The sequence below is a fragment of the Rhynchophorus ferrugineus genome, unplaced genomic scaffold (genome assembly GCF_030347505.1).
Source record: "Rhynchophorus ferrugineus isolate W39M unplaced genomic scaffold, kcgeb_rfMv2 rfM6, whole genome shotgun sequence".
NCBI lineage: Eukaryota > Metazoa > Arthropoda > Insecta > Coleoptera > Curculionidae > Rhynchophorus > Rhynchophorus ferrugineus.
In genome coordinates, this window is record NW_027472585.1 from 15,059,305 (window position 1) to 15,074,285 (window position 14,981).

Below are 14,981 nucleotides of genomic sequence, written 5' to 3' on the forward strand. Positions count from 1 at the left end.
ATAACAGTAATTGATTGATGGCTCTCCGTAATAAATAATCTCGTTTCTGTTTTGGACGTGAACATAAAAATTCCATTTTTAATTAGAATTATTATTCCAAATAATAGCGTCAGATAAAATGCTGTGTGTCGAAATATAAACAAAATTATAATTTTACTTTCCTGGCGTGTTTTACTCTATTATACAATGTAACACTTGACATTTTTTTCAAAAATACACGTATTTTATATTCTATGTACACACAATTTAGCTTGAAGTTTTAGCTAGAAGTTTTTGTTCATTTCTATTTAGATATTACAACGATTATTATGTACATATTTTATTTTAAAACGTTTTCTTTTAGTGTTAAAAATCTAAGTTTGATTATTTTTTACTTTTTAGTGAATTCCTTATTTATTTTTTGAAGGCCCTTCAATTTTTCTCGATGTTTACTCAATAAATACTACGCAGTTATTTTATTAAGTACTAGCGACCCGCCCCGGCTTCGCACGGGTGCAATGCTGATACTAAATTAAATACACTACAGAAAAAATATGAACGTTGTATATAAAAACATAGCGGCCCGCTCCGACTTTGCACGGGCATAAAATATATATGCCTATGTCACTCAATGAAAACATTATTAAAATCGATCCAGTATTTTTGGTTCATTCATTACTGCCCTTGGCCTGCACGCATTAAATTTGGAGTACAATTCCTCTTCCCCTATACTTACTATGAAGATTTCCTGCTATCTTTGGAATATCTAAATTCATACAATTTTTATTACATTACACATTTTTAAACGCAAATTTTAAATTTGTAATATCTCCGAAAATATTTGTTTAATTTACATGCTGTAAGGAACCATATTGATCTATATTAATTGCACACTGTATTTAAGGTACTTAATTCGATAAGGATTAATGCCGTATTGCTTAAAATAGCTTCGTAAATAAGCCATTTTCTCACGTAAAAAGTAAACAATAAAAATGGTTAATGTGGGTTATCCCTAAAAGATAAACATATACCATCGGGGACTTTTTTGTAGACCTTTTTATGGTGTACAATACTGTAGTACATTAATTTGATCTAACTCGTAGGGTTAGGCAGCGTTTTTGCTAATTGCTAAATAAGCCTAAAAAAATAGGTTAATTTACGACATCACGTTAGAAACCTCTAAAATTAGCAATGTTGCCTTAGTATATTATGCATGTATTATACATATAAACCTTCCTCTTGAATCACTCTATCTATTGAAAAAAACCGCATCAAAATCCGTTGCGTAGTTTTAAAGATTTAAGCGCACATAGGGATATAGGGACAGAAAAGGCGACTTTGTTTTATACTATGTAGTGATTACAATGGATAGCCCAAGTAAAATTGCTGAAGAAAAGAGTATGAGGAAAAATAGGAATAAAGAAACAATGATTGAAAATAAGGAACATTTTAGGCCCTGGTGTCCGCTATCTAGTCCTATTTAAGAAATGTTCCAACCAAACTAGAACAAAAAAGTTTGCTGTCGGGAATCGAAACCGCGACCTCCGCATATGATCTTAACGCTCTAACCATTACACCATAGAAACAGTTGCCCACAATGTTTCTACGACTTCTCATTAGTACTTAAAAAACAACTTCTTCAAATATGGACAAAAAACATTTTACGTTCCTTTAAAATTTGAGGTTTCACCCCCCTTCCCCCCAACAGATCCTAATCAGGTTCCAATGGGGCCACTTCGGAAGTGCACTCTTTCGAATAAAAAAATATTTTTGAAAATCGGTCCATAATGAATATATCAGATACTTGCATGTATTGTGATAATTTCTTCATTTTAGAAATGTATCGCATTAACACAAATAATTTTTTCAGGCTCTGGTGTACAGAGATGGTAATCTCTTTAGCGGGCCTTTGGAAGCACTGATTCAACACATGGTTCCTACTGAGTCTTACTATCCAGACAGAGCCTACTTGTTCGCATTCCTGCTGTCGTCGCGGTTGTTCATCAAGCCTCATGACCTTCTGGCCAGGGTACGAGCTCTTGGAGATCAACAGCAGGGCCTTGGCGGCGCGCAACCAGCCGCTCCCGCTTCCCAACAAGAACGTTTCGCAGACAAGATGGTGCAGCTTCTAGCCGAGTGGTCCGAGACATTCCCCTATGATTTCAGGTGAGTGCGATGCAAGTTTAAAATTGCCCGATGAGCAATAAGAATTTTTTATGAATATATTATATACGTGACTTGTAAAAAATCACTTTTTAAGTGATCTCCTGTATAAAATATTATCTTAATTAGTTAGTCTTATTCTATAGTCTATGTATGTCCTGTAATTATATTAAATGGTGTTAAAACTATATACTTCACTATCACGTCGCTTAAGCAATGATTCGTATAGCAATAACCATCAAATACCCGCCTCTTCCAGGTTAGACGTCGGTCTAGGTGCTTACCAAGATATTTACTATCCTCACTTGGGAATGTTGACAATTATGGATATTCACTGATGTACATGTTCTTTCTTCTACGCAGAGTGAATGTTATGTAGATTTCGTTATATTTACCTTAATAGGGTGTAAATAGGTGTGTTTGGAGTTTCTTTGGTGCTGTTATTGGATCTTCGTGAGATGCTGTGTCATCTACATATGTTGCCATAGTAATAATTTTTGTGGTCGATAGATCGGAATCTGCGGAACTCCTGAATATATTAGGTGTAATTCTTTGAGTTCATCGTCTTGTTTTACAGTGAAATGTCTATCTGTCAAACAAGATTTTAGTAACTGAAAATGATGACTTCTGGAGGGAGGGGCTTCTTTAATTTAAACTGCAACCCTGTGTGCCATACTTTATCAAAAGTGTAAGATATAGCCAGGAATGCAGCCGAACAATATCTTTTGGCATTTAAGTCCATATTTATTTTTTTTTACAATCCTTTACACTTATTGCATGGTCCCGTGCTTATTAGGACACCCAAATTGATGCAATCTGAAATAATCTTTTTTCTATTATATTATTAAGCCTCTTTATGTATAAGGTCTCAATACCTTGAGAAATTATTGGTAATATACTTATAACTCGGTAGGAGGTGACATCTTCTGGTGTTTTTCATGGTTTAAGAGTCATTGTTATTTTATCTATTTTCCAAAGGCTAGGACAATAATTCATTCTTCCAGTTATTAAATTAATTAAATTTGTCCAGTTATTAAATGATATCCGGAAGCTTTTTTGCACTGTATCTTTCTCATTATCGTTTAGCCTATCTGCTGCATTTTGTGTCAGATCCATTTGAAATAGCCAATTCAGGGAGCTGATTACTTTGTTTTCTTTTTATTTAGATAGCTCAGATGGGAACGGCTTAAATAAATTTTTAAGTGATTAAGTTATGCTGCTAGGGTCTTGTGAGCCTTGTCGTAGCTTTCCATAGTGAATAATGTGTAGCCTTAGTTGGCGTCGGAACTTTCAACTCTTTTATTATTTTATTGAAGTTTCTTTTATTGTATGCGATTCCTACTTGTTGCCAATTCTTTCGTAGCTTCCTTTTTTTCTGATATTTTTTGGTCGTGTACATACGTGGTGCAACCTTTCTATTTTTTGTATGTTTATTGCTAGGTCAATTTCTATTTTTAATCGTAAATTTAAATATGATTCTGTCTATCTTTTCTCTAAACAACAGTGACCAGTTAGTTCTATTATTAGATAATGAAGGTGTTTTATCTTTGATAATAACTTTTGAAGAAACTGTAATTTCACTGATGATAAAAACATGATTCTAGCCTACGATTTCCTCTATGTGATTTATCATCTGGATGTCTTGTATGAAAAGTCTTATATTTCTTATATTTGGGTGTGTTTATCTATGAAGTGTATTTCGGAAATTACCACCCGGACAAGTTACATGGACGTATTTATGTTACAGAGATGAACGTATGATGGAGCACGTAAAAAAGATGACTCAACAATGTTGCGCGATCAATCCGGAATTGCGGGCAAACGTTTCGATGTTACTACACAATTTACACCCTCGCCTCACTGCCCTAGAGGACTACGAGAAGTCCTTGGAGAACCAAGTAATGTTTGAATCAAATTATCTGAACTAAGATCATAATAATCATCTCTAAATTCCCACTTAGGCTAACACGGCGTCGTCTGATGAAAATATAAGTTGTCCGGATATATCCGATATCTGCCCCAATCCAGAGAAACTCGCTCAACAACTCACCCACGTCGAACTGGAGAGGTTATCCTTCATCGGTCCGGAAGAGTTCGTGCAGGCCTTCGCCAAAGAGAATCCAGCCCTCGAGACCTCCTTCAAGGACATGAAAAAGACCCGAAATTTGGAGCAATACGTTCAGTGGTTTAACAGACTTAGTTATTTTGTTGCCACTCAAGTTTGCAAAGTAAGTATATTAACATTAAAACTTTCATTATGTATAGAGAATGCACAAAATAACATGAATACCTAACATATGCACAATATTCATTTATCAATAAGGTTTTGGGCACCAGTTGCTTTTAAAATAACAGCAGTTGGTCGCGGCAGTAAATAGCGTTGGGAATTATCGATTGAAAATAGTCGAAATAGTCGATAACCAAAAAAGTAGCGACTAAAAATAATAATTACTATTTTTAGTCAAATGTACGCTTTTTAATTAGAGTAAAGCCAATTCGTAAAATGAGAAAGAAATATGCTGCAAGTTTAAAAAGGATTTTACGTTTTTATATACTGAATTTGGCAATACATTCGACTGTGTTGATGATGTGTATTGGTTGTTTTATTGGAAGAACTGTATATATAGTATGTATATATATATATATATATATATATATATATATATATATATATATATTATAAGACTACTAAGACTGTCTGGTGAAATTGAAGATTTTTTGTCAAGAATGAAAATGAGCGATGAGGCCCATTTTCTTCTCATTGACCACGTTAATAAACAGAACAGTCGGTTTTTGGGGAACACAGAATCCTCAATAAATTCATGAAACATCATTGCATCCACTAAAAACAACTATATATTGTAGTATTCATGCGGGAAGCATTATTTCCTTTTTTTGTGAAAATGTCCAAGGTGTTGTTGTTAGTGTTACTGCTGAACGGTACCAAGACAGGATTCGAAATTTTCTTGTGAGTGAAATGGAAGAGCAAGAACTAGAGAACATGTGCTTTCAGCAAGATGGGGCCACATCACACACAGCTCGTTCAAAATTCAATTATTGAATGACGTTTTTCCACAAAGACTAATTTCGCGAAGTGGCGATTTAGCATGGCCAGCCAGATCTTTGGATTTAACAGTACCAGACTTTTTGTTATGAAGTTTTTTAAAATCAAAAGCTTATGTGAATAAGCCCTAAACCATTCAACATCTTAACACATTTATTCAACAACACAATATTCGTCACGAAATTGAAGAAATTCAGCCTAAGATGTTGCAGGATATCATGAAAAATGTCTTAAAAAGAGCCGAATGTTGAAAACCAAGCTTATTTATCTTTTCTTTGAGCAAAGTTATAGGCAATCAAAATGGTAGCAGGACTTTTGCCCCACCTTGTATTATCTTATCTCCCTGACATCTGTCGAAATCTCAGTCATATCCACAATTAACAGAAAAAAATACTGCGCTTTTATAAACAAAGAAGATGAAAACGTTAAAATCAACCGACAGATTAATATTATTAAAATATTTGAAACAAAAATAAATTTTAACGTTATTATTCGATAAAACGAACTAATATAACTTTTTTTGTGTTTAGTGTCCGAAAAAGAAACAACGAGTAAAAATCGTCGAATATTGGATCGAAGCCGGCCGTGAATGCTTCAACATCGGAAACTTTAACAGTCTGATGGCTATCATAGCTGGTCTGAATATGTCTCCCATCTCCAGATTGAAGAAAACCGTAAGTATCGTTTATTTCGAATGTTTATTTGCCGCAATCCGAAGCCTCCCCTTATTTTTCCTAATTATTTTTCTTATTATAGTGGAATAAAATACAGTCGGGCAAGTTTCCTATATTGGAACATCAGATGGACCCGAGCAGCAACTTCAGCAGCTACAGGAACACGCTGAAAGCAGCCATGTGGAGGAGCGCCGGAGCCACCGATCAGCGACAACGCATCGTAATCCCCTTTTTTAGCTTGCTAGTTAAAGACTTGTACTTTTTGAACCAAGGTTGCTCCAACAAGTGAGTGTCATAACCGAGTCAATTGACGTTCGAGACAGTAAAACCGATTTTATTTACAGGTTACCCAACGGGCATATCAACTTTGAAAAATTCTGGCAGCTGGCCAAACAAGTAACCGAATTCATGGCCTGGAAACAGGTAACTTGCCCTTTCGAGAAGGATCCTAGGGTGATATCGCTGCTGCAGCACAGCCCAGTGCTTAACGAAAATGCCCTGGCTTTGGCCAGCTTCGACTGCGAGCCTCCGGATAACAATCAGGAGAAGGAACGGTACAAGACACTGAAGGCAGAAGGCGGCACCAACAATTAACTAGTTTGCTTCGCCTATGCTATATTTTTTACAAAGGTTCGTTGACCAATTTTCGGTTCGTGATTAATCATCAAGTATTACAATCCCAAACAGCCCTAGACTCGCACAACACGATCAATTTTATCAGCGACAATGATATAAGGCTCTTACGAGTATTTAATTTGTTTTTGGGACTTTGATACATGCAACTGTTTAAACATTTGGAACTTTTCCGTAGGGCCATCTGTTGGTTCATTTTTGAAACGCGGGTCAATTTGACAAGACTTCCATATTTGACATTAACAGACCGGTTAATAAAAATATCCCAGAATATTGTAGTTTCAATAACTTTATCAAAAAGCGACCAACAGATTGTCCACCCTATAAGTTTGTATAGTGCCATATCCAATGTCTAAATGTAAGGATATCTGCACTAATCCCTGTTTGACAGCTAACAAAAATAGAAACGTCTAAATTAATAATACCCAAAACAAAATACAGTTTTTCCAGACACTCTGGATTTAAAGCCCCCATTCTAAAAATAATTCCCTTTTCCAGAGGAAGCTGTTCCGAATTTTTAAACGTCAATGTATTAGAGATGAACATTAGAAAGGTACAAAAATATTCCATAGAATCTATGGCTTTAATTTTACAGTACACATTTCCTCTTCCAGTATAATGAGTTTTATATTTTTTTATATAATATATACATACGTCTGCTGTATAGTTTCCTCATTCTCTTTATGTATATATTTTCCGTTTTAAGTTGTTTAAATTAGAGTCTGTATATATATCTAATATATTCCTCTTAATCATTTAGTTTTAAATATTCGAATTTCTATCAATTGGGATTTTTCTTATGTTTTCGACTACGAAATTCTATGAATATAAACGAAGAATCATTGTCTTTTTGGCTGATTTATAATTTATTCAAACCAGAGCCGGTTTTAAAAATATTTATTACTTATTTGAAACTTTTTTATAATGTTATCTTCCTTTTATTTTATTTTTTTGATGATTTTTACAGCAAGTTGTAATTATTACTGCACAAAGTGTGTCTATACATGTACATGTATTTATAAGAATGTTACCTTTTTTCTTCTTTATTATTTATAGTTCAATCATAAAGGTTTTGCAACTTGTTTTTATGTTATTGTTACTTTTATAATTTGATTCAAATCACAGGTTCCATTAAATATTCCGGGGTTCATGCTAAAAAAGACCCACCATAGCCTATTTCTTTTTTGGAAAAAGGGATTTAATGAAATGTGTGTTTTCCATTGACGAAAGTGATCCTTATGTTTGCCTCTGTGAATGTTTACATGTGATGCTAAGAATTATTTATAAAAAAAAGAGAATAAATTATTAACATGCTGGTAAATGTTAGTAAACTGATATATTCGCAGTAATACGACGTAAATACTCAAATTTTTGGAAATAGGGACGAGCCCTTCTATATTTCGAATATTTTATACACGTATATACACTTTATTGTATTGTACTTAATCTTTTCACTGTATTTCGACCAATGTATGACAGTATTTGTGCAAAGTATTTTTTAACGCAATTATTCCTTTTCGTTCTCTTAATCTGGTCACAATTTTTGTATCTCTGTGTAAAAATGCGAAACGACATATAACTTCCATTAATCGCAACTCTAATGATTTTTGCCACAACAATGCTTAACTTTCACCGCAACGTAGATATTAAAATAACTTGGAAAGACTTAAAATCATCAGTATTCTAGTCACTAGGTAAGGATATATTCAAACCGCTTATAATGTATTACATTTTAAGCTACTAAAATGTAAAAATTTGTATTGTATCAATAAAATGTTTTGTGTATATATATGCATTTTCTTGGCTTTACCCCATCATGCCATTGAATATAATTTTTAAGGTAAAAATTGCAAAAATATCTTGAGATCTGTCAAAATATAAGCCAACCAATTGACTGATTTGAAGATTGCCATTTTACTTTTTCGACTGAGGCACTCAGAAATGTGTAAATATATCGGACAAATTCTATGGAAACTTAATTTTGATATATTACCTAACATATTTATATCTAAGAATTTAGATACCATAAGATTTGTAAAATCTTTGTACAATACTGTATTTTAACAAACCTTATATACATTTTATCGTTTTAAACTGCCTTTGATACAAGGCAGTTTAAATCATATTAAACATTAACAAACCAAATCATTTAATCATAGTTAACCGTTACCATGGTAACAATTATATCATCCAACATAATTATACAATCATGGCGATATATTTATATAATTTGCCATACAATTTCAATTCTCATTGTGATAACCGGGTAATATATATTTAAAGCAATATGAAGGATTAAAATTAATTCAATTAAAAATCACATGTTATCTTACTAATATATATACCATGTTATTAAATTTTTATTTTTATTAAATTTAATATTTTATAATTTTTCCTTGCTATTATCAAACAGTAAACTTTTATTTGTCGCTCTAATAATAAAGATGAGACTGAGTTACGTTAAAGTCAGTGGAAACGAGTTGAAAATATTATAAATCAATAATTAAACAGACAAATTATATATCAAATACAGTTTCTCCAGAACACATTCAAATGTCAATTTAGTATTTCGATAGAGTAAATGTCGGTTTAGAAGATATCTATACGAAAAATTGGAACTGTGCCTATCGATCAAGTAGGTGGCTTTCCAGTGACACATTGTCAATGAATTTCGGAAAATTTTAGAAAATGTGGATTTTAGAGTAGACTGATATTGCTTTTGATATGTACCCCTAATTTATCGTTAAATTATTATAAATTCGTGAGCTCTGACATTTATTTATTAACTGTTCAGTAACTAGTAACAATATATTAATTCACAAAATGGGCAACGTACAAGCATATTCAGCACCACCACCTCCCCCGCCTCCAGGAGTATCATTTCCAAAATCCAAGGATAGTGATGTTAAAGCATCTGAGGAAGTGACCATAGAAAATCCCGGACCGCTTGAAGAAATTCATACAAAGTGTAAAAGTGAGTTTATGTATCATAACCTAAATTCAGGTTCAAATGTTCAGTGATCATATCGCGGATGTAAAACAAATCAATTATGTATTAATAGTTTTAACTTGTGACTTGTAGATGTCTTCCCGACATGTTTTGAAGGCGCCAGAGTTATGCTTACCAGAGGATTAAGCAATCATTTTCAAATATCTCATACTTTAAATATGAGTTCTGTTACCCCGAGTGGGTATAGATTTGGAGCTACATACGTAGGAACAAAGCAAATTTCACCTAGTGAAGTTTATCCAATTTTATTGGGAGATATTGATCCCACCGGAAATTTAAATGCCACAATTATACACCAAATACAACCAAAACTGCAGGCCAAATTTGGAGCTCAGGTACAAAACTCAAAGTTTCAAGTTGGTCAGTTAACATTAAACTATAGAGGCAGTGACTATACTGCTAGTATGACAGTTGCAAATCCAGACATTATATCTAATTCTGGGGTTGTTGTGTTACATTATTTACAAGCTGTCACATCAAAATTAGCATTGGGTGCTGAATTGGCCTATCAAAAAGGACCAGGTGTACCAGGAGGTGAAATTGCCTTATTGAGTGCAGCAACAAGGTAATTTACATGACTATACACAGAAAAATAGTGATTTTTGTTATGGAAAAATTTTTCAAGGTATGCAACAGAGAACTACCAAGTTTCAGGCACCCTAGGAGTATCGGGAGTACACCTATGTTATTACCAAAAAGCTAGCAAGCAGTTGCAAATTGGTGTTGAATTGGAGGTGAATAATCGCGTTCAAGAATCTGTGGCATCTATTGGGTATCAAGTAGATCTTCCAAAGAGTGAAGTAGTTTTTAAAGGTAGAATGTGTGATTGATGATTAGTTCTGTGATTAAAACATATATCATTGTAGGTCATATTGACTCAAATTGGTCAGTAGGTGCTGTTTTAGAAAAAAAATTGAGTCCTTTACCTTTTACCTTAGCCATTAGTGGACTGATGAATCATCAGAAGAATAATTTCAGACTTGGTGTGGGTGTGCTAATAGGTTAAAACAATAAACAAATGAGTACATGAGTGAGAGAAAAATAGCAACCACAAATTCACCACTAAAACAACTAGATTTGTCTTTTATTCTGGACTGCAATTAAAGTTGTTTCTGTAAGACAGCTACCTAGCTATTTGTTTTTAATGTTTCAAAAAATATACAAACAAAAACATTTTATATTTTGCATTTTTCAAAGGGAAAAGGCAACACTGGGCACTTAGCATTTTATTATATATTAAGTGCAATTCCCAAGATTCTATTATTTAAGGAAAATGTGTTGAAAGCTTTTTCTGATCATGGTTTTTGTTACCTCTTTTTTTACGTTATAAAGATTAAAACTGTAAAATAGTAGACAAAATATATTGTTGATATAAAGATGAATTTATTATTATTAAAAAATCTCATAAATGAAGGGAATCGACACAAAATCACAACTTTATAGAATAAAGATTTAAAATATGGGAAAAAGTTTTCACTTTCTAGGCCTTCCTACTGCTTTTTTACCTCCTCCCAACTGTTTATCCTTAGATTTATTGCTTATTAATGGATGGACTTCTGTAAAAGAATAGGTTTAATGTTTTAACAATAATATGAAAAAACTACACCTGGATTTCTACAGAAATAAAGTCCTATTTAAGCATTAATTGTCTTCGTTTCATATTTTTAATAACTATATATGCAATATCATCTATTTTCAAACATAAATTAAAAGAAATATATCATAATTTGTGCACAAGTAATTTAGCAATACAAAGTGTTGTCCAATATAAATTAGCCTTCTTGAATGGTATTTATACAAATAGCAAAGGGTGAGACAGTGAAATATTTATTATGAGCTCACGAAAAATACTTACGTTTCTTATAAAGGTAGTTTATAATTCCAGGCTCAATAAAAAATAAACGTAGGTTTTTATTAAGTTACTCGCAAATACAGCTAAATATTTATATGAAATAATCCGTGAAAAAATTATTTGAACAATGTATAAAAGTATGTCATTTAAAATCTTACCTATCAAAAGTTCACTAAAACTTGACAATATTTTCATTCTTCCCAGCTAAGATGTACATTTCCATCACACATTTAATATCCCTTAGATGGTTATTAACAATAAAATATGTAGGGATACAAGTCTCACCCTTTTTTGTAGAATATCCCGAAACAAAACGTCAACCAGCTAAGCTTGTTCAACAAGTAAAATAAATGAACAATTCAATGAACTTATCACGCTAGATTCAATTGGATAATTGACAATGCAAAACTCAGCTCAGATGTACATCAGACACTAATTTTGATTTCGAAAAGTTTCCAAGACAATGTTGTTAACGCTCTGAAATGCTTGAATTATCAAATCACTTAATGTTATGATTGATTAAATGAAAAACTGACCTACTTTGATTTTTTCCCTGTTGTGAGGTACAAAATACGAACCGGGAATAGGAAATTAGGGTAGGAAAAGTGAGCAAAGGAGATTTAAGTTTTGATTATGTATTTTTTACATATTGAACAAGCCATGCCAATGTACCAACACTGAAATAGGAGTTTATTTCAGCCAAAATAGTTTAGGATGAGCAATAAGTAACCAACTGATTTTCATAATATTAAACAGTTTTATTAAATACAAATGCACAATATATCAAATACTTTGCTATACTCATATTCTTTAAACAATCAATAATAAACGTCATAAAAGCTGTTTTATGATATATATCATTGGATATCTTAATTTACTATATTAGAAATAAATTCAAGTATGATATAATAAAACTGTCAAAAAGCATTAGTAAATCAGTCCCTTATTTATTGTCCACCATATAACAGTAATACCTACCCACCCAACTACAAAATAATCAGGGTACACATTACTTACAACATGATAATCCAAGACAAAACAAAAATTGAAAAAAACAACAGGCAAAAAGAATTCTATAACATAACAGACATAAGTTTATTTAGCAACAAAACTTTAAAAAATCATACTTAAACTATTGAGATAATGTTCTACTTAACAAGAAATAACGCTGGTAAAAATTCTTTCTTTAAAAAGAACAAATGATATATGTATATATATATGTACTACTACTAGTGTAAAAATATACTATAAATATATTTTTTACTACGTAAACAAAAATTACTATTGGAATTATTTATTATTATTACCTCCATCTGCAATATTTTCTAAAGCAATATCATAGGATTTGTACTTTTTCTTTTTAGCTGGTGGTGGGCCATTATTTTGATTTGATGGAGTTGTGGTATTTTCTGCCGTTGTAAAGTTATCCTCTGGATCTTCAATCTTTAAATAGAAAAAATAATTGGTGCTCAAATTCAAATGTACTTGTGATATAAACAATACCTCTGGTGATATTGGAAGAAACTGTAGACAATCTGTATTCTCATCTTCTTCGTCACTACTGCAAAAAGCTGTAACTTTTTCCACAGCACAAACATCAACTTCAAGGTCAGTATCATCTTTATCATCAGCATCACTGGCAACAGACTTATCTTCATCTGTTAAATCAAATTCACTCTCCCTCTCCTCATATTCCACATTTTCATCCAGCTCTTTAAAGTCTGGAGCAAAGGCTGACCAATTTTCCACTTGATTTTGGGCCCACACACTTACAACACCTAAAAACATGTTTGTATTTAGAGTTTTAACACTTGTTTTCTTACTGTAATTAACCTGATGATATGCTTGCAATAATGGGCCTGACTGGATGCCAGGCAACATCAACGAGCAATTCTCCCTTGGTTCCATGAAGTATTTTCACTATATTACCAATTGATTTTTCCCAAATGTATATAGCATGCTGTCTGGCTGAACCAGCACAAATATATTCACCCTCAACCGAAAAACAGCATTTCTTCCACGTTGTTCTAATTTATAAAAATTATAAATTAATCCTGAATATTAAAACATTATATACTAACTTATTTACTAGATCCTGCAATTTTTGGATGGGTTCTGGTTCCCCATCCTTACCATAAGTTAAAACTTCTTTACTGTCATATACCCTTATCACTCTGTCAGCAGTATTAATCAAAAAATTACTACAAAATTATAGATATAGTATTTTTTGTTAAATCTATATATATAAAACTTACTCTCCCCTCCTGGCAAATTCTATACTTTTAACTGCAGTTGCACTAGATGTTCCCAAAACAATTCTGAAGCTGGCCTTTACTTCTAAATTTTTTGTATCAATCACCAACACTCTACCCTTTGCATTTCCAGTGTAAACATAATCACCTCTTCTATCAAATGAAGCCACAATGTTCAAGTCACCCTAAACATGTACTATATTTTTAAGCTTATCTTGCTTGTGATTAAACTTACATCATCATCAATAGGAAGTACTTGATGGCCCCCATTAGTATCAACTAAAACAGCAGCATGTTTCATGGGACATACCAACAACCTACCTAAATTCCTGGGTTCAAACTGTACTTTCAAAACAGGACATGGAAATCTGAAAAATGGTGGTGAAAAACATATTTGTGATTTTTATACTATATTTAACCTATATTTTTGTTCACATTCTCCTGTTAAAACATCCCAAATACACACTGTATTATCAGTAGAAGCTGATGCTAATTTGTGGCCATTTCGAGACCAGCTAATACTACAAACTGGGTGTACATGTGCTGTAATTATTTTCGCGATACCCCGAGTCAAAAAATCCCATATAACTATTCTACCATCATTACATCCAACAGCTAAAAGGGTACCTCTTTTGTTAAAAGCACAAGTAACAGCAATTGATAATGAATCCAAAGTTCCATCAAATTCCTGTTAATGTGTTTACATTTAATTATAATCTTACTAGTTTAACATAAAACTTACCTCTGGATAGTTTTGCCCGAAAGATTCTAAAAATATAAAAACAGCATATAAACACGTATAGCATTTAAATAATTTACATACCTAGAAGTTCTAAATTCATATTTATTTCTTAAAACGTTATTCTAATGATACAATACTGCATAAACAATAAATAAAATTGTTAAAAACAAAATATTTAAGCCCGGAAACATTAAGAATTCTCTTATTTTGTGATTTAAGCTAGGGATGTAAAGAATATCGATAGGTAGTTATATCGATATTTTCTGAAAAAAATCGATATATATTATTGGTACTTAATTTTAATGGTTTATCTAAAATACTACTTTTTAAGAAATTAGAAATAATGTAATTTTGTTAGGCTAATATTTCCCTTTTTTATTTTTTCTTAAATATATCCATATATTTTTTTTGCAAAATATCGATATTTTTTTATACTTATTATATGTCCCATATATCGAAATAGCTATATTTTTTTGTGGCCAACACATTAATTTAAGCGTCCATTTGTCATTTTGTGTTGACAAATAAATTGTTTTTGATATTGCCTAGGTTTTTAACATTGGGAATTATCAATTGAATACTATAGAAACAGTGAATTGTCAAAAAAGATTG

The 14,981-nt window shown here is 32.2% G+C and overlaps 3 protein-coding genes across 6 annotated transcripts in view; 2 read left to right on the forward strand and 1 right to left on the reverse strand.

Moving 5' to 3' along the window:
- Positions 1–8,300, forward strand: part of LOC143198328 (ras-GEF domain-containing family member 1B) — a 362,171-nt gene extending 353,871 nt beyond the window's left edge. For all 4 annotated transcript variants that reach the window (XM_076407486.1, XM_076407483.1, XM_076407484.1 and 1 more), the window contains 6 exons: positions 1,850–2,145; positions 3,890–4,040; positions 4,104–4,370; positions 5,737–5,880; positions 5,963–6,165; positions 6,225–8,300. In XM_076407486.1, coding sequence (XP_076263601.1) covers positions 1,850–2,145; positions 3,890–4,040; positions 4,104–4,370; positions 5,737–5,880; positions 5,963–6,165; positions 6,225–6,474 — 1,311 coding nt within the window. In that variant the 3' untranslated portion in view covers positions 6,475–8,300. The remainder of the gene's footprint in view (positions 1–1,849; positions 2,146–3,889; positions 4,041–4,103; positions 4,371–5,736; positions 5,881–5,962; positions 6,166–6,224) is intronic.
- Positions 8,301–9,159: 859 nt separating this feature from the next.
- Tom40 (Translocase of outer membrane 40) lies at positions 9,160–11,168 on the forward strand. Its single transcript, XM_076407994.1, has 4 exons — positions 9,160–9,487; positions 9,596–10,088; positions 10,149–10,336; positions 10,390–11,168. The coding sequence occupies exons 1-4, from the start codon at positions 9,337–9,339 to the stop codon at positions 10,527–10,529; spliced, it is 972 nt and encodes a 323-aa protein (XP_076264109.1). The 5' UTR covers positions 9,160–9,336; the 3' UTR covers positions 10,530–11,168.
- On the reverse strand, positions 10,887–14,596 carry Rbbp5 (Retinoblastoma binding protein 5). The gene is made up of 10 exons (XM_076407993.1): positions 14,451–14,596; positions 14,370–14,395; positions 14,047–14,315; positions 13,863–13,995; positions 13,631–13,812; positions 13,457–13,576; positions 13,209–13,402; positions 12,879–13,153; positions 12,683–12,818; positions 10,887–11,079 (listed from the first exon to the last, which is right to left on the reverse strand). Exons 1-10 carry the CDS (start codon positions 14,467–14,469, stop codon positions 10,997–10,999), a joined length of 1,437 nt encoding a protein of 478 aa, XP_076264108.1. The 5' UTR covers positions 14,470–14,596; the 3' UTR covers positions 10,887–10,996.
- Between the last annotated feature and the right edge of the window lie 385 nt (positions 14,597–14,981).